The sequence below is a fragment of the Nymphaea colorata genome, chromosome 10 (assembly GCF_008831285.2).
Source record: "Nymphaea colorata isolate Beijing-Zhang1983 chromosome 10, ASM883128v2, whole genome shotgun sequence".
NCBI classification, from domain to species: Eukaryota; Viridiplantae; Streptophyta; class Magnoliopsida; order Nymphaeales; family Nymphaeaceae; genus Nymphaea; species Nymphaea colorata.
Genome location: NC_045147.1, coordinates 21,288,155 through 21,308,237, shown reverse-complemented (window position 1 = coordinate 21,308,237; position 20,083 = coordinate 21,288,155). Strand labels below are relative to the sequence as shown.

Sequence of the window (20,083 nt, the reverse complement as noted above, 5' to 3'; positions counted from 1 at the left end):
CGATCGTATGGGAGGGCGTGGTTGAGTCCTTCTTATACACTCCCCTCTTGTGCCTCGTGACTGAACGTATAACTTGACGAACATGGGTGAAAATATACATTTATTTAAATTGTTTTATAAATTTTGTATAGTTTAAGTTATTTTTTGAATTAGAAGTAACGTTTTCTCTAGAATAAATATTTTGAAAAATAGGCAGCCTGGCCATAACATATAGACGAAATCGTGCTTTTTTTATATATTTTCCCTTAATTTTCCTTTTAATTTTGGCCAAAAGTCATATACAAAACATACTTTTAAAGATTGGCTTTTCTATGTGAAACAGTAATAAAACCCATTACTTTTTAATTAATAAATATCTAGAAAAAGGTCAATTGTCAGACACGCGAGCTAGAGTTGTAATAGTAATGTCAAAGTGATTCTTTTTTTCTCAACATTTCCGTTTGAATAAAAATAGAAAAGGAGGGAAAAAAATGATGTAGTAGAGACGATGAAAATGCTTTTTTTTTTCTTTCTTTTTTTTCCAAACTGTCCACTTAGTTTAAATCGAGTGTGGAAATTCAACGCAAGGATTTTTAGCTGTTGTTAACAAACTTGCAATCATACAAACATAATAATAATAATAATAATAATAATAAAATGTGCCTTGTTCTTTTGTGGGGAGTTTGTGGCTGGTTATCGTGGTGTTATTGTTTCATGCAAAGAGTTTGAATTGGTCAATCGCAAGAAGTAGGCAGTAAATTCTCAATTTTTTAAGAGTGAGGCATACATTTGGAAAATCCCGTTAGTTTAATGAATGAGGCACGAAGGACCACGTTGTCTCCCATCGTTGCCGCTAAAAATTAAAAAAAGGAGGAAGAGAGAGACGGAAAAGAAAAGGGCGCAAGAAGAGTCGGGGTAGAGAGAAAGGTAATCTGGATTCTGGCGGGGTCACGATTGGAAATCTTTCGGCGGTCTTTGCCGTTGTCTTCCTTGAGCAGAGCTCTTCAGTTCTCGTCCCTCTCGATAGAGGAAGCGAGAGCGATGGCGATGGTGGTGCCTGCTTACAGAGGCCTAACCCATGGTCGCCAATCCTGGTTCTTTCCTCGTATCTACCCCCAGGTGTCCTCTCTCTTTCTCTCTCTTCCATTTGCGATCCTTTGAATGCTTCCCATAGGCCTCACAATTCCACATTAATTCAATTATTGGCTCAAAAATTTATTATCCTCTCTCCCAAACAATTCCCAAGAATCATTTCTGGTAATCGATTCCCTGGTGTTACGGGGGAAACTGGGAGTGATTACCCAAATAACCGCGCCCACTATTTGTGTTCAGCTTTCTGTTGGTTTATTCATGTATCTGTTGATTGTGCATGATTACTGACTGCAGCAAGTATTGTTATCGCTGCCAGTGTAGTACTGCACTTCTGTATGCCGGCCATTTAAGCGACCGGCCTAGGACCACATCGCTGTCAGTTTTCATTTGGGTTCATCAGTTAAACAATTGAATTACATTGGATGAACGCAGGAAGGCCAAATGTTGCACAACTATCATCTCTGCTTTTTAATATGTCATTTTGTCTTTTTTGTGCCGTTAATCATGCGGTAATATTGAAGTATATTGAGGGAAACGAACGTTAGTAACTGTTTCAATTTCGTGCCATCCTTCAGAAGGGGAGATATTTAGCAAGACGACAATACATATTCCACATGCCAACTGTAATTAATCAAGAGAAGATGATGTCGATGCTAATGAGTTCATATAGAGGAGACAAGAAAGTTGCAACAGTGAACATAATCTAAAGCAGAGGAGCTGCAAAAGGCAACTGCGGAATCTTTAGTTGGATTAACTTCGAAGTCCATTTATCTCACTTCCCAATGGATACTAACCTGTCAAACAATATATTTTTCTCTTTGATTTGTTTTTATTTGAACAAAGAGATTTGTCTTTCCAGTAATGAAAAACTTTAAGAAATGGAAGTCCATTTCTGGCTTCGATTGCAAGAATTTGCAGCCCGATATTATTTTGACCTGGGGACGACACCAAGTCTTATAAGGTATACGACCCTTTTAGTTTCTATAAGATGATTTGCTCATCTTTGTATTGCAATCCGAGGGGATTCTAGCTAGAGATACATGCGTAGCAAATGCATTGTCTTTAAATAAGATTCATTAGATTTGAGAATTGAGGGGCTTAAATCCTTGAATACATCTGTAAATTAACATGTTGAAGTTTGAATTAGTATTTCAACACATTCATAGCTTGATATTTTAAATCTAAAAAATTTCTGTTCCATGGATGTGCATGTGGCTCATAGTTCATTCTTGAATTCCAGTCAGACACTCACCTGCAGGTGAGAAAGGGTCTTTCGTTTTTTTGCTTGGTTGGTTTCCATTTAACTTTTTTCTTCGCCTGTTGCAGTTGGCTGGTCTGTATCCTGTTCGTCCCCAAAAAAAGCAGAATCACCACCTAAATGGTGCACTCACGCTTGCTCGATACTCACCAGCACAAACTATATCTACTAGTACGATTCAGGGTATGCAATTCTCTGTCTTATTTAAAGTTCTTATTTAAACTTTAAATTCTTCTATTTGTGCATTCTGTTCATTGCGTGTCAGCAAATTGCTTCTGGGTCGTAGATCATTGGTGCAAGTTAGTGCGTACAACTACTTTCCCTTGTCAAATTTATTTTATTTGTTATATTTCAGAACATGATATCATAAATTTCTGGCCCCTCAGCCTATAATTTCTGACTCCGCCACTTGTCATCATGGAGCATGCATGTAAATGTAGGCATAAAGTCTGGTCATTATGACATTATGTATCTACTGCAGACAGGATCAACAAATTACCTAAGTTGGTGGAAGACATTATTCAAATCTCTATCAGCACAGGGCCGCGTGGAGCTGTGAGATTGGCTCAAGGTATTCAGGCAGTTGTTACTGTTGGTGGCGAGTGGCTAGCAGATGCGTCAAAGGTAATGTTAGGATTATCCCTGTAGACAGAGATGCACTTTGTGACAGTTTTGCTTTTTGTTTTTACAACAATTTTCTCCAAAAGAAAAAAGTAATTTTCAATTTCTTTTTTCCTTTTTGCCTGTTATCTCTTTGATCATACGGCATCTTTTCCTCTTGATACAAATAAAGTTTGAATGAAGCCCTTTTGTTTACATGGAGTTGGAACTTTTGTAATAGAGAAAGTAACACCTTAAGGGTTTGGCTTATCGAAGTTGAATTTGTGACAAAATGAGCATGAACATTTGAAATTTTGGAATCCTTGGATGCTTGATCCTGGTTAAGGCTCCATCTTTAGCACCAATTCCAAGTATTTATTTTCCTCCTATTTGTTTGGCTTAAAATGAAAGCTTCCTGCAAGATGATGTCAACAGAATACTGATACTGAGGGCATGCCGTGTGCCTGTTCCTAGCAGGTGAAGAGATCTGTTTTCATGGGATTGACACCTTTTCTGGAAACTTCCTTGGAGCATGTCAATCCCATGAAAATCCTTTCACAGAGGCAAGGGTGCATTTTAAGTGTTTTTGGGGCAGGAAATTCTATGCCCACCTGCTAGATTTTTCTCAAGCCTTCTGTTTGTGTTTTCTTTTCACCCAACGTGAGGAAAGGACTGAACTGTGCTGCCACCTTAGCATTTTGATAGAAAAGCTTGATCAAACAAATAGGCTTTAAGTGTGAACTCTCTCTGATTTACCAATCTGCCTCTCTCTCTCCCTCTCTCTGAGTACTTTTGGATCTTAATAATTGTTTTCTTCATTTTTGTTTCTAAATCTTTTAGTGAATATTTTTTATGTCAATACCTCACTTGTGAATGATCATAGGGAACTAAAAAATGATCTTTCAAATGTTTTGCAGACAATGAATACATCTGCAGAATTTCCATCTCAGCTGCAGCTTGGATTACTCTCTCCTCTATACTTGAGGCGGTTATTTGAACGAATGGGTGCAACATATATAAAGTTAGGTCAGGTGTGTTTTGACAAGTCTCTTTATTCTCAAAAGATTGTAATTGACGTTTCTTCTGTCTGATTCCATATTTATGATGTAATAGCAACATATACAATGTTACTTCAGGTAAATCTCTTTACTGGATAGATTTTGATGACTTTTTTTATGTACTATTTGATACTTAAGGCTGGATCTTGTGCTTTTTATTTATCGAATTTGTTGAACTTATAATTTTTATGTTTGTTCACGTATTATTCAACAGCATTCAAGTCGCTGCCTTATATGGTGTATATATGTTTGAAAGTGAAACCTAACACGTGGTACTAAATATTTGGGCAATCTTCTGTAGCAGCAATGCTTTCAGTTACTATGTTTAGTATGATGCATTTATTTCATGTATTGCTAAGTGGGAGAAGTACTGCAACAAGAGAAAAAATATGATGCATTGGGGCAATCATAAATATTTAATAAAATGCCCTAATATTCATCACTCAACATGATATTGGTGAAAGGTTTTGTGCAGTTATAAAGGCATCATCCTTAATGATGTGGTGGTGCCTCTTGAGTGACTGCAACAAAGTGAAGAAAATTGTGCCATCTCCGGGCAATCACAACCCAAATGAACATAAGAATGTTCTGCCACTGAGAAATTAAAATATGGCAGGTTTAGAAAATACAAAGAGAATACACCTGGGACATAGCTGATGAATCATGTCTTAAAACCCATGTGGACTGAAACATACTGAGAATTATGGATACAACCTTGAAAGAAACTGAAACCTTGTTATGTGTTTTGAATCTTTTGATAACGTAATGTACATGTTCTGTTCATGTTAAACTGTAAACTCAAGGATCTTAAAACTATAATTTTGTGAAAGGCGTACAATAACTTCATATGCTTCTCAGTACCGGTACCCAAATACTTCTTCTATGGAAGTCAGGCCCTGTTGATAGACCTGGAGAAACTTTTGTCTTTGCGAAAAGTGGTCTGTCCCACTCATTTTATGTTCTCTCAATCAGGGCAAACTTTTCCTGGCGAAAGGATCTGCGACTTGTCCTTTTACGTGTTTTTGGCAAAAAGCTTTTTCCCTCATTCTTTTGTCTAAAGACTCTAAACCCGTCATGGGGATACAACCTCCTAATTGTTCTTTTCTCTTGTTTCCTTTGGACAATGAAACGTGTTATGTTCTTTTTCCTATAAATTAAACATAGCAAAAGTTTCGCCTAGAAAATGTTTTGCCCTAGGCAAAGCCTTTGCCTTCAATCAGATGGATTTTGAAGGAAAATGTTGGGTTCAGGGGGCATGCATTACAGGTCATATTAAAAAGTTAAAGTTATTCTGTACTTTATCTGCATATTTATTTTTAAAAATTTCTTTTTTCTCTTTATTTGATCCATGAATTCTGTTATACTGGATGAGGCTTATTTTGCTTTGTAATGTTGCAGTTTATAGCATCAACTCCCACATTGTTTCCTTCAGAATACGTTGAAGAGTTCCAAAATTGTTTTGATAAGGCTCCTTCTGTTCCCTTTGAACAAATCGAGGCAATTTTGCGTGAAGACTTAGGGAGACCCATAGACAGCATCTATGAGTACATAGACCCAGTACCTATTGCTTCTGCTTCAATTGCTCAGGTTGGTGAAATCTGTTCATTAGGATTCTCCCTGCTGCTTTTTGGGAATGATCATTTACATAATATCCTGATAAGATATTCTGCATGCAGGTCCATGGTGCAAGGCTCAGGGGTTCCTCTGAAGAAGTAGTCATCAAGGTGTTAAAGCCTGGGATGGAAGATGTCTTGGTGGCTGACCTGAATTTTGTATATGTTGTTGCTAGAATTTTAGAGTTCTTGAGTCCAGAGATTAGCCGTACATCACTGGTAGATATTAATCTTTAAGACTTTTTTTTTTATTTGACATTCACATGGACGTTTTCCAGATTGGAATCTACTTTCATTCATTAATTTTCCAATTTTTCTTTTTTCTTTATATGATGATGAACTGTTCATGGGCCAGACCACATGAGCCCACCTCTTGAGAGGAAAACCCTGAGTGAACCCCAACTGCCATGCCTAATGAGGGCAACACCATGGGATAATTCAAGGTGCAATGTGGCAGGGTTGGGACTTGATCCCAAGTCTTTGCCAACACCCTTCAGGCCTTCACATTCCCCTCTTACCATCTGCTCTCAACCTGTGGTTGTCCATTTTTTCTTTTCTTAGTTCCTACAAGTGCCTTCTCTGGGTTGTCCCTTGCTGCTTGAATGTATGATCATTCTAATATTTTGTTGGGTTGTTGGTTGTTGCTGACACGACACCATTATTACTTTTTTTGGATGGTGCTAGTGTTATTTCATTATCCTGTTGATATATTGTTAATTCAATTATAATATAATTCCATTGATTCTTTGGTTCTGTTTATAACAGTTTATAAAGTTGAATTTCTACTGCTCTTATTGTCCTAAGAGGCTATTTTCATAACTGAACTTAGTTCTGATGTACTTAAATTATCAGGATTTACTCCCTTGGCTTTAGTAATATGTGTGTGTGTGTGTTGCTACATGTGTGTCAGGTCAAACATCCTTCACTAAGTCATACAATATATGTTGCATCGAAAGTCATATAAATATATTCAAACTTTTTTGTGTAAGTGACATCTAGATATTCTAGGATCATGACAATGTAGAAGTTGACTTGGTGCAAGGATCCTATTCTCTCATCTCAGGAGCCTTTGCTATCTCAGCATCTGACTTGTTATTATTACGCCTGAACACCTTGTTGTTCATGAAAGAAGTTACACTAATTGGATCAAGTATACTTGGTCCCTTATCCTCCAATAGTAATGTGCAACAGGGTCCCAATAAGTACAGTGAGGTCCAACAATTGTACTGTTTTAACATGGAGGGTGAAAGTACTCGATACTTGGTTCAATTATTGGATCCTCTCACTGTCCATTGGATGGGTGATGACCATGCTTTTATTTGTGCTGCATATTTCAGCGTATATGCAAAATAAATTTAAAAATTCATGAAATAATCCTAAGGTACTCTCTAGACCTTTGTTTTATTACTTTTCTGATTTACTGGTTTTATTAGGTGGGAATTGTGCAAGATATAAGGGAATCTATGCTAGAAGAGGTTGATTTTCATAAAGAAGCAGCAAATATTGAGTCCTTCAGAGGATACTTGGAAACTATGGGTCTCACAAGGCAGGCAAAAGCTCCAAAAGTCTATAAGCACTGCAGTACACGACGAGTATTGACCATGGAGCGGCTTTATGGTGTTCCTCTAACTGACCTTGACTCAATACGTTCACTTGTTTCCAGCCCAGAGACAAGTCTGATAACTGCTCTAAACGTGTGGTATTTTCTCAGAAAACTTGATCTAGCAAATTCACATTTCACAATTCTTGTTTTTTTGCTACAATTATTGTGGGAAGTGAGATTAGGTTCTTAAGAACGATATTGGTTTATGATTGGTGATGATGTTGATTTTAGATGTTTGACATGTGGAAATTCTTGCTGGCGGAGTTTAGCCTGTGATGATGTGCCATTATTTTTTTGCACAGGTTTGGAAGTTTGCTTGCTTGTGACACCTTTCATGCAGATGTACATGCTGGAAACTTGTGGTTATTGAACGATGGTCGCATAGGGTTTCTTGATTTTGGTATGTAGCAGGACACCAAACTAGCAACCTTTTTTGTCCCTGTTGATAGACTAAACACTGAACATAAATTTGCTTGAAACTCAATTATGACCTGGCCAATGATTTACTTGGCACTTGTACTCGCAATCATAATCACATAAAGAGCAGGCAATTGGAAAATACTTTTTCATGCAATTACCCAGTAGGAATGAGAGCAGTGCTTGAGATTGTTTTCCTTCAACCTCTTCATTTGTTGACCACTGTCTACACACAGGTGAAGTTACATAGGTGCAGCGAGTGTGGGTTTGGGTAAATTCAGAAAACATGGGCATTTGTGGGTATGGCTAGATACACGTTCGTACACTATATATACCTTTGTCGCAAATATCACATTCTTTTTAAAATACAATATCTTGTTACAAATGGAAATATGAGAAAACAAAAGAATATGAAAAAATTAACAACTGAAAATGTCATATTTTTGCCACAAAAAAAAAGTTTTTTTGGGGTTTCTTTTAACATTTCAGGAACTAATTTGATTTTTATCAATGTTTTTGGAAGAGCAATAGTATAAAACCCTACAATCTCATCATGTTTTCTAATATTTCTGTATGTTTTTAAATTTCTTGATTTCTCATGCTCCTTCTGAGGAAAAAAGATTTTTTTGGTTAATACCGAGAAAAACCTTGACAACAAAAATCCAGTATATATATAATATGGTCCAGAAAAATTTGTGCAAAATAAATTTGTATATCGTACATATGGCATTGGAGTGATCCACAAAATTCAAGCAAAATAGTTTTATAAGTTCATACATAATTCATTATAGTTAAAGATAAAAATAATGTTCATATTCATCATAATGACAAAATTAGGGTTGCAAATGCCTTGAAGGGTCTGTGGAGTACCTCGTATGCTGTAGTGCCTGTGTTATAGAATTTCTGTACCAACATAGGGACATGACCCAAAATAGAGTATCCATGTAGTCTTAACACAGAGACAGTTATTAGAGTTTGTTTCGGGAAATGTTTTCAATGTAAGGTTTGATATTTCAATTTTTAATTTGGTTATTGTGATCCAAGTTGGTAAATTTAAACTTAACTTTTGAAGTAAAATGATTCAGGCATAGTTGGGCGGATATCCCCCAAGACCTGGGCTGCGGTGGATACATTTTTAACATCAATAGTAACAGGGGAATATGAAGAAATGGCTTCTGCTTTAATTGAGATGGGTGCAACAGATAAGGATGTTGATTCTATAGCCTTTGCAAGTGACTTGGAGAAGATATTTTCATCGATTCAGGTTTTCTCCTTTTTGTTCTTCACTCTTCTTCACATTTTCTCACATCATACTGAGATGATTATTGCGACATTTTTACCTCTTTGACTGGTAAATGATTGTTCATGGTGCTTTTAAAGCAAGTGCCCCTGTATGGTCCTACCTATTGAGCCAGATTTTGCCAAAGCTAATGTGTCCTGAGAAACCTAAGCTATCTGAAGATATTAGCTCTTTCGTTGGATTTAGAGTTTTGAGGTCCTGATCATTCGATATACTCTCGGAATACGATGTAGCTTCACTTCAGGTTCAGGCTTATCTAATTTGCCGTGTTTTTCCAGGATTTGGATACAGAACTCATTGTTACGGCAGCCAGGGGCCCAAATACCGCTGCTGTTTCTGCTAACCTGGTTGTTGACGAGAGGCAGATGAATGCTCTGTTCCTTGATGTTGTAAGTTCCATCTTTTCCATTGCTTCAGTATCGGGAGTTGCTCTTGCGATAAGCCATTGCTGTCATTCAAATTTCAAAGCAATAAGATTTTGAACTAATCTTGGTTGTTTTGATGAATTCTATAGAATATAAACTTTTTAGCACATTAATCGGCTCATAAAATTTTACACAACCATTGGAATCTGTCTGAGAAATCTCCAGAGAGAAGCTGGTCTTTTTTGATAAAATTGTTACGGCACCAAAATATTATGGAAACTGGTTGAAGATTTCCAATTGGGCTGTGGGTTCAGTCTTGGTTTCACTAGTAAGTTGTGAATGTTTACATAACAGGTCAGAGTGAGCGAATCTTATGGGCTGAAGTTTCCTCGTGAATTTGCGCTGCTTTTAAAGCAGCTTCTGTATTTCGATCGCTATACCAGACTGCTGGCCCCAAATTTAAACATGCTTCAAGACCAGAGAGTTGCCATTGCCAACAGAAGAGATGCAAACAAGAATTCATTTCGAAGAACGACACAGATGTGATTCGTAGTGGCTATAGTACGCTTCTCTCTTGGGATACGTGCCACCGTTGTTTGTATAATGTATGTAGCTGGAAAATTGTGATCAAAATGTACAAAGTGGCGATCGTAGGTGCCTGTTACTCGTATGTATCTTCTTCATCTACTTAAAGGGAGAAGTTCCGTCTTCTTTCTTTCAACTCAATTGATGGTTGTCGGCTTGATCAGTGGATATGTATCCTGACCGTCAACTTTATCTTTCAGGAGTGTTGCACTTATTCTTGGATGTGCAGGCATGTAATACATTTCCGATTGTTGAGGAAAGTGTTCTCTTGATCAATACTAAACGCGTAGATTGTAATGCAAATTAACCCAAGGCCCCAAAATACAACACAATCTCAAGTTTTGAATTATTTTATTTAACCGTCTTTTCGTGCGTAACTCCCAAAAAAAAGTCAAAATTAACAGTGTCTCTCTTACCCTTTAGAGAGTTGAGCATCATTCGGTATGTTTTCGTTTTTTTTTTTTTTGTGGAGATGTTTGATGATTCCGGAATCGTTGAATTCTATAATTAAAATGCTCATTTTTTATGAAATAGGAACTGCATTATTAAACAAAAAATTTTGATTTCAGAATGATTCCAAAATTATGTGTTTATTCTTGAACCAAAGTATCGAAATTGTAATTTTATCTTACGTGCTGAAATTTTGATTTCAGAATTTTAGAATCTTTTCTACTCTTTTTAGGGCATATGTCGTAATGGTTTTAATTTGTCAATTCTGGAATTTTAGTTCTTATTTTATCAAAGATGTCATTTTCTATTCTAAAATCAAAATTTCATACAGGATAACTAAAACTGGATTTTTCATTCCACCCATTTCTGTTTCTAGAATTTTAAATCTAGAATCGAAACTCAAGCAGTCAAATACCCCTTTATTAAGCATGGTTTATTGTCTAAGATTTCACAAAGTACTTGAAAGCCCTAAAAAGTTTATGTAAACAGACCGTATGAACAACCTTATGGCATGGAGAACCCAAGTGCGTGTGTTGTGATTTATACACGAGGGAAACCCTTTCCCGTGTCCAATTGCGGCGTTGGGATTGCTCAATTCCGGTAGCGACCAAGGTTCCGGGCATCATCGTTCATCATCAATTTCCAATGTGCAAACGCTGATCCGAACAGGTCGGACACAGAGAGAGAGAGAGAGTGTGTGTGTGTGTCAAATCGCGGCGTTGGGATTGCTCAATTCCGGTCGCTGCCAAAGTTCCAGGCATCATCGTTCATCTTCAATTTCCAATGTGCAAAGGCTGATCCGAACAGGGAGGAAACAGAGAGAGTGTGTATGCGTGTGTCCAATAGCGGCTTTCGGATTGTTCAATTCCGCTCGCTGCCAAAGTTCCAGGCATCATCGTTCATCATCAATTTCCAATGTGCAAAGGCTGATCCGACTAGGTGGGAGAGAGAGGGAGAGAGTGTGTGTCCAATCACGGCGTTGGGATTGCTCAATTCCTGTCGCCGCCAAAGTTCCAGGCAGCATCGTTCATCATCAATTTCCAATGTGCAAAGGCTGATCCAAACAGGCGGAAGAGAGAGAGAGAGATGCACCAGAGATCTTATAATAAATGGAATAATGAATGAACCCCAATTACAAAAAAGAAAGAAACGAGAAGGAAAAAAAAAGAAAAGAAAAAGAAAAAAGAAAAGAAAGCTCTTCATTTCTTATCATACACAGAAGGAACAAGTGAGAGACCACATACGCGCGTGAGAGCGCTTAGTACCTGCATATGCGATGAAGCAAAGGAAGCTCATTAAATCTCCGCAAAATTGCATGTGCATGCTTGAAAAAGAAAAGGCGATGCAAATAGATGATCCTGATATTGAAGACCAGTTAAAGTAACATTTCTTGGATGACCACCCATACCCGAAAGCAAAAGAAATAATACATGTAAGATCAAAACAAATGAGCGCGGGAGTTGATGAAGGTTAACATATGACTTACAAAGTTTAGTTCCTGGGATGTTCCGCAACAATGATCTCCACCAACCACCAAGTTGTTCGCACATGGACTGATTTTTTCTTTTTCTTTTTCTTTTTTTTTTACGGAGACTAATATATTTTTCCACAAAGAAGAACGCAAAAAAAGCGGCCCTGCTGCAATTTCACGAAAAATATATACTGAACTGTGCTTGGAACCGTTACTGAATACTGTTTGGAGCTCGCATCCCGAACCCACGTCCTGCCTTCACAATCCTGAAGTAACAAAGGCCTGAATTTCGTGAGGAAAAGAGAACTTGGATGCATATGATATCTATGAATGAACAGAAGCTGGCGGTGGCATTAAAAGCAAATTGAAATGTATGAGCTGTTCCCTTTCAGTCTGCCCAAACTTTTCTTCCTTTTTCAGTTACAAGCGAGAGACATTTTTAGCTGAGAAAATCCCAAGAATAATATCTTCAAGTGTGCAGAACAACGCAAAAATCTAAAAACTTACGTTGGTGCTAGATCGACAAGATTGAATCTTTCACCAGATGCTTTGTCGATCACCTGACCGCTAATGTTAACAATGTATTCCTTATTGGCTACTAGTGGAAGGCCTTTGTCAAAAAGGGCGTCCAAGTCCTTCTGGTGAAGCTCTCGACCATTTACAATAACACCTGTTTTCCCCCCAGTACAGTTTCTTGGCACAGGATAATTGAACTCCTCGATGTGCGGCTGTCAATGCGGGTTAAAAAATCAGCACGCAACGTGATAAAATATTCTAGAATCGCTACATTTATGTCGCGGAATCCAAACAAGAAAACATTCCACCAGCTGATAACTGAACTTACAGGTATTATGCCAAGACAAGGTTGACCCATGACACCCCAAAAACCCGCTTCATAGTCATACCTGAAAAGGAGAACACAGGGAAATAAAATTGAAGTACAGGAAGAGATGTTGTTTCGTGAACAAAAGGAGAACAAAGAAAGAAAAAGAAAATGTTCAGGACATAAGAATGATTTTGACTTGTGTGCTGTCCAAACTTGCGGAAATTTTTAAGGTTCAGCTATGACGAGAAGTTAACCTATTCACGTACCATACAGCTCTTTCAATTTGATGAAACGATGGCAACAAGGAGGGCTCATTCTGTGAAGGTTAATGGAATTGGACCATTTGTAGTCATCAAATACTGTCGAAAGTACCAAGCAAATTTTACACAAAGTCCAAAAAATTGAGCCTCGATTTCTTTTATGAGCACTCGAAATTTAACTTATTTATAATTTGGTTCTACAAAGAATTACTATGTTTTTAAAGGATTGATGCTCTTCCACCAATAATGATAGCTGCTACAGATCCAATAGAATTGCAAACTAAGCCAGTCAAACTCATCCTTCTGCAAGAATGGTCGGATCCACTGGTTAGCAGCTATGTTATGTCCATGACATGATAATTGGTTATTCAAGATTAGGAACTCGAATGGCTGCAAGCGTAGAAAACTCACTCAGACAAAAGTACACTTCAGTCAGCCAAACGGGTTTATAGCTGATTGCCTACTGAGGTAAGGTTCAATGTCAAGCGAGAGGATCTAATTGGTTTCAGAACGAGAGCCTCTATCTACTTGGGCTTTTAGGACATCTATAGAATGGAGTTCAATTTTCCTTTATGAACATCATAGGCTGCAGTCTCTAATAGTTCCACTTTTTCACCCTCGAATCTTTTAAGAAATCATTTCATTTTCCTTTCATTCTCAGGGTACCACAAAAGCATGATCAGCTAAAACACTCGAGCATTACCATCTCCTAGAATACTGAAGACACATACATAGCAAAAAGATCATGGTTACTGTATGTGATCAAAATTGAAATTTAATCGTATAATTGCTAGAGAAAAGGTTTGCCAGAAAAGATAATTTCAACCTAAGGTCTAGAGATGTGAAGCAATCATATGCAAAAACAACATACCAATAATGTCCAGGTTGAATGGGTCCTGCTCGTTCCTCAGCCTTCTTCACTAACCTATCTGGTATTGGTCGCCCATTCACAAAGACCTTTGATTTCATACCCTCCAACCCAAGGCTCAGATCCCTAATTCCTTTCTTTATAAATCCAGGAACTATAGAATCTTTGCTGGACTTCTTTTCTCTATCAACTTTTTTTGGAAGACCTGGAGATGCCCATGGTTCCAACTTCATCTCATGCAAAAACAAGTCCTTATCCAAACAATTTGTCCCAAATACTGGAGAATGTGCTATTCCAATTTCTGATTCTTTGCTTCCATTACGGTCCCTTCTTAATAGGTCACTTGCAGAGAGATATCCAAAATGTTTATGAAGTGGCGCGCCTGCAGCAGCCCTGAAGGATCCTTCGATACCTTCTGATATATTATTACTTTCATTGGCATATCTACGGTATTTCTGTTTATTCATGAAGTCCTTGGATGTTTGTTTCATACCTTTTCTAATCCACTCTGGGGAATTAGTCATAGCACCCATTTTCTCAAGCACATGATCGGGAAGAATGGGAAATGGAGTTGGTAGGGAACTAGGCTCAGCATCCGATGAAAAATGACTTCCTGGTATTGATGCTCCACACACTTCAGAACAAGAAACAGGCCCAGACTGAAAATCATCCCCATTTGTGGGTCTCGAGTCAGCAAATTCACCTATGGCTTCCTGTCGATCACAAGTTGTGCAGGGTTCATAACTTGCATTTTCACCTTTTTCATCCATTTCTGCTGGTGGCAATCTGCAGTGCTTTCTAACATGAGTGATGTGCCTCTTGTCATAACCAGCAAAATTGAGAACCAAAGAGCAATTACCGCATTTGACTTTGTTAATTCTCTTCTTTGAGTGCAGAAGGTCAGGTAACTTGAGCAACTTTGAGCAACGATAGCATGTTATGAAAGGTGCACCGCCAAATATTGGTTGGCAAGCAGTTGTCTTCATTGTCATAGCAATCTCTTCAGCTTGGTGGAAGCTCTCCAAACACATGTCTTCATGTTCAGGCTCCATAAGCACCTTCTTGTTTGAGTCTTGGAAATGTACACTAGCATCCACATGTGTTCGTCTGAGGGCATGAGTTGGACTATTAACATGGTAATGGAAAGGTCCTGTACATGCTCTACACAGACCTTGGTTAGAAGAAATGCAAGAAGAATGCTGTGAGGGTCTTTCATAATTTCTAAGAGAATGTGCACATGAGCTGAACATGCAGATGGAATTGTTATCAGCACATTGACTCCTGCCAGTTTCTCGACCTGTCTCTATAATATTTGCTGCAGAAAAACAAAATTCACATCCACAAATTCTTGGCTGTGCTAAAATTGGACTTTGTGAGAACCTACATGCTTCTGGCATGCCCTTTGACTGAGGGTGGGAGCCAGGAGATTGCCTATGTGTCTCTACACAATCTCCTTCCAGGATAGAATTTTTGTGATATTGATGCAAATCTTGCATTTTGGCTTCACTTTGATGAAAACAAGGAGTGCATCTAAACTGTTTCTGTAATGCATGCCATGTGGGCTCCATGGTAGAATCAGTTTCATAAAATTGAAGTCCGGCAGTTGGAACCCTTCCATTTGTTCTACCAGGAGCCAGAGGTGATCTACTTATATAGTCTCTCAATTCATCCACCTTTCTCAGAAGCTCAAATCTCTCATGCTCAAGGCATTCGATTCTGTCAAATACCAAAGGATCATCGTGGATATAATCCAGGTTAGAGTGCATCGCTTCCATACAGTTATATGGAACTTCATCCATCGTACACGCACCAAGAAAGCAAGATGGTTCTTGCAACAGAAATCTGGAATTCATGTTTCTTCGGGCTGCTGCTTGACTGTGGCAATCCTCAAGATTTTCTTGGATCAGAGTCAAAGGATACAATTCTTCATGACCTTTTATCTGAGTGTGGTGCACATGCATGGCTGTCTTTGAGGGACTCCTGCTTCCTTTAGACACTGGAGGATGATTTGTCATTTTCCCTTTGTTCATGAAGCCTGAAGAACAACTTGGTGCTTCCATTGCTCCTGCATCTGGGGAGCTGGATTTTGAATTTTTTTCTATTGATTCTGTTAACCCATCAGTGACTTCATCTTCTTGTTGCTTAAATAATGTCCTTCTGGATAACCTTAGTCTCTGCTCAGGAACAAGGTCGTCAGAATCAATACCAGGAGATGAGGAGCTGCAGCCATTATAGATTGGACATTTTGCTGTTACCTCATCAGTCTCTTTCTTCCTGCAATCAATCTGTGCATCTGAAGCAGCATCTTCTATGTTGACTTTATTAGAACCTGAAGTATGTGAGAGTCTTTCATAGTGCTCTTTGTTCTTGTGCTCCTTTCGACCGTTACTTGCCACTGCATCATCACAGCCATTCCCTAGAGGATAATGCAATGTCTTGTTTTGGCTAGCTACTTCCCTGACCTTCTGTGATTTGTGGTTTGGTTTCAACGCAGTTGAGGACACCCTGCAATTAGAACCCTTACTATCAAAGTTCCCATCTGAATGTTTCCTGCTTTGAGGAAGTTCAGAAATTATATTGCAACCCAATTCATCAACAGGAAGGGATGAGACTCTTTTTGCTGTCGATTCAAGTTTATTCTGACAAACTTCCCCAGGTCGGTGTTTATCATTGCTGTGCTTGGAATCAGGTGCATTTCCTGGATTGAGATCTCCATTGGAAGAGGCTGCTCCATTGCAACTAGAATTCAAATCTGCCTTCTGATGCTCAACCTCAAGTTTGGCTTTTGCATGTTTTGCTGCAGAAATAGAACACAAACATTGAGCAAAAACTTTTTGACATGACAATTAGAAAGGCCTTTACAAACTTTACTCCGAAAAGCCAAAATAAGTAGAATCACCTTGAAGAATGGCCTTGCAATTGCCACACTGGTAAACAGGAAACTGTGCAATTTCTGGAAGAAGGTGTTGGCATTTTGGGCAATATACTAGCCTTACCTTAGCCACTGAAGTCATAATTCTGAAACAAAGAACGAAAACACAGTCAAATTTGGCATAGAAAAATGCAAAAATAGAAGTTCAGGCTGGAAGGAATCTCATAGGTTGCAGTGATTGTAAAACCTAGAACAATTTTGATTCATCTTATTGCATCAATGAGATACCAGACCATACCTACACACAAGAGATAGCCAGTTTACATCAACTCAGTCATGTAGAAGTTTGCTGATGGCTCCGTTCCTGGATGAAGAACCGACCATGAGAAACGATCTTAACGAAAAGGTGCTAATAACAAAAAAGCAACAATTCAATTGAACAAGCCCCAAATATGACAAATCGTCACAAGGAAAATATAGAAAATGAACGAAAACATCAGACAAGCCTCGTGCGATAAATATATGAGCTAGACAAGTAGTGGTGCCATTAATTGCTTAGTTTGAGTTCCTACGCTACCAAAAAACAAGGCAGCCGAATATAACATTCAACCAAAAGAAAAGGGCTTCAAGATGGAAAAAAGCTAAATTAAGCTAAGATAGCATATAAAGGATATCAGCAATTTCAGGAAAAATATTGGAAAAGAAAAATCTCATCCGAATTATCCACACTACAGGGCGTGAAAAAAAAAAGTAAGATTAAGAGAAGAGTAATTTCGAGAACCCAAATCTGTAAAACGAAATTAATGGTACTCAGCTAAGAAACCGTAGCCTATGAAATAACCAACCATGAGATAGGCAATAAAAAGCAGACCATTTTCTGATAATTGGTGAAAGAACAACCAAATCGAACTGTAACTAGAAACCAGAACACCAAAAAGTTCAAGCGAGGGAAAGAATTAGTGCGAATTTTCCTATCTCGGGACCGTAATTAAGAAAGAAAAACACCAACCACTTGGGGATCGAGAAACAGAGTAGAAGATAGAACTCTACTCGTTCTAATTCAGAAAACGTCATAAAATCGCTTCAGTGAAGAAGAGAAACACCAACTACCCGAGAAACAAGAAAAACCCACAAATTTGGAATCCCTCCAATCACAAACCCACCAGATTCTTCAATCGAGCTCGCTGCCTTTCTCATTCTATCCACCCACCGAACTCTTTCTCAATTTAGAGAAAAAAAGAAACTGGCCGAGATACACATCCCCATATCCTCGAAAATAGGGGGGAAGAGCGAGAGAGAGAGTAAATGCTGCTAAAAAAGTAGAGGCAAAAGAAAAAAGACAAGAGTAAGTGCTGCTATAAAAGAAGAGGCAGATGAAAGGAAAAAGCAGGAAAACGAGAATGCACACAAGGAACCTGAGTAAGGCGCGGAAAAGTTCAGCTGGACAGGGTCGCTCCGGCATAACTCCAACGAGTTGTCCCCCTTTCCCGATGTCGGAATCTTGTTGGTCATGGCGATCCCACCACCACCACCATCAATGGAGTGCGAGAGAGAGAGAGAGAGAGGCTTGCCATTGCGGGGAAGAAATAGGGAGTGAAGTGACACTGTTGGCCTTAAGACTCACCCGTGTATCAGGGAAGGAGTGAAACGGTCAAAGAAGTCAAGAGGGCATTTTCGTCACAGAGAAGAAGGTGGAAGGCCAGATCCCGTCCTTCTCCGCCTCGGATCTTAAATACACGGACAACTTGTCAACCGCGCCGCGTTTGCGTGACTTGGGTAACCGAGTCCACGTGTTCGAAACCACTTTAGGTGTGACGTGGCGATTCATAGGTCGGTTAATTAACTGCAAGCGGAACAAAGCCGATTAATCGGGGAGAAACTCGCATACGGAAGAAAATGGATCAAGCATATCCGGTTATCGATGTGATTTCAAAATATTTAGTTAATTTTGAATTAAAAATAGGATTTAATCCATAGTTAGAATGGGTACATAATTTGGTAAAAGATTATATGAGTGGTAGTCTAGAATTTTTGTATGTTTAAGTTTTTGGAGCGACAAAAGGGACTCAATTTTTAATTTTTCAATAATTTTAAAATAAATATGTCTACATGCCATTTTATTTTTGTACAAAGAATAACGTTTTTTGTATTTAAAGGTTGCGTTAGTCGATAGATGTACTATACTTTCCGATTTAAAATCTAGTGCTGGCTTCAAAATACTTAGCCTTTATAGTTTATATGTTAAATAATTTTTATTTTCCGGTCATGAAAATTGCAAAATTATTGTTCTTTGAGTTCAATAAGAACTTACTTTCCCGTTCTAAGGAAAATCTTAGCATGGATAAGTTAGTGATAATTTAATATATTTTTTTCAAATTTTGTGTTAAACAATCTTTATTTTGATAAAATGAAAATTGCAAATTATTGTTCTTTAGATTCAGAGAAGAAGTGACTTTGTTCAAAATCCGATTCCAAGGAAAATTTTGACATGGATAAGTTATTAACAATTTAATATGTCTTCAAAAAAAAAAAAAGTTGATAGTGACACATTTAAGAATATAAAATGACAAAAGCATGCAAATATCATAAAAAAATTGAGACTACAAGAAATAATATGATCATTTTCCGAATTCTACTTCATTTTTAGCCATAATGATAATTTAATAATTGTTGCATATATACCACATGAGCATTAGCACCAGTTTGTAATGCAGTAATTATAGGGCTTTTAGTAACAATTTATAGTTTTATTTAAAAATGAGTTTTAATTTTTAGTCATCTCACACACACGACAACATAGAATTCATTCTTTTATATAGAAATGTGGGAAATGGTTAGACACTAAACCTAACAGAAAAAAATATAAGTTTTTGTTTTTTTTTTTCACATGAAAAGAAAAAGAGAAAAAACTACAATTGGCATTAGTTAATTATATTTTTATTTTTTTCTTATTTTTATTTACTGAACCAAAAGTCTTTCTACTTTTTTAAAAATGAAATAGTCACAATTTACCTGAAAACTGGAGAGGGCCGAATGTGAGTTCGACTGGACGGAATAAACCATGTTAGAATTTGTGGGGCTCAAGAGTGGCCGATCTACCTGCTACCTAATATTTTATTATTTTAATTTCACTTTGAAAATGAAAAAATAGACGATATTTGGCTGACGTGGCACAACCACAACGGCCAACTACCGCAAAAAACAATGGACAGGTTGTGGATGACCTGGCACCGCCGGATGCTGACCTGGCACCAGGCTCGTGTCGTGTCGGCGATCTGGAAAGATCGGCGACTTGGGTCAGCGATCGGAAACGCGTCCCCCGCTGGGTAGTCCCCGAACTCGACGTCCTGCCCTTCGATTGGCGGTACAAAATTTTCGTCTCTTTCTCTTTGAATCTTTCTTTCTTTCTGCTCAGCAGAAAGGAACTCAATTAAGAAGCCGATTTGACCAACAGAAAAAAGATGTG

At 38.0% G+C, this 20,083-nt stretch overlaps 2 protein-coding genes across 6 annotated transcripts; one reads left to right on the top strand and one right to left on the bottom strand.

Annotated features, from left to right (window-relative positions):
* The first annotated feature begins 833 nt into the window (after nt 1-833).
* On the top strand, nt 834-10,146 carry LOC116263436 (uncharacterized aarF domain-containing protein kinase At5g05200, chloroplastic). Its single transcript, XM_031643207.2, has 11 exons — nt 834-1,098; nt 2,398-2,512; nt 2,811-2,953; nt 3,847-3,960; nt 5,386-5,574; nt 5,664-5,819; nt 7,034-7,299; nt 7,506-7,603; nt 8,706-8,884; nt 9,199-9,309; nt 9,640-10,146. Exons 1-11 carry the CDS (start codon nt 1,021-1,023, stop codon nt 9,829-9,831), a joined length of 1,641 nt encoding a protein of 546 aa, XP_031499067.1. The 5' UTR covers nt 834-1,020; the 3' UTR covers nt 9,832-10,146.
* A 1,796-nt stretch (nt 10,147-11,942) lies between these two features.
* LOC116262710 (uncharacterized) lies at nt 11,943-18,289 on the bottom strand. Of its 5 annotated transcripts, XM_031642197.2 has the most exons (9): nt 18,033-18,289; nt 17,781-17,925; nt 16,916-16,981; nt 16,645-16,763; nt 16,001-16,542; nt 13,749-15,919; nt 12,636-12,696; nt 12,299-12,519; nt 11,943-12,057 (listed from the first exon to the last, which is right to left on the bottom strand). In XM_031642197.2, the coding sequence occupies exons 4-9, from the start codon at nt 16,757-16,759 to the stop codon at nt 12,003-12,005; spliced, it is 3,165 nt and encodes a 1,054-aa protein (XP_031498057.1). In that variant the 5' UTR covers nt 16,760-16,763; nt 16,916-16,981; nt 17,781-17,925; nt 18,033-18,289; the 3' UTR covers nt 11,943-12,002. The 5 variants fall into 5 exon arrangements, with proteins under 5 accessions (XP_031498057.1, XP_031498053.1, XP_031498052.1 ...); XM_031642193.2 differs by having other exon boundaries at nt 13,749-16,542; nt 17,781-17,928; nt 18,033-18,288; XM_031642192.2 differs by having other exon boundaries at nt 13,749-16,542; nt 18,033-18,288.
* Nucleotides 18,290-20,083: the final 1,794 nt, after the last annotated feature.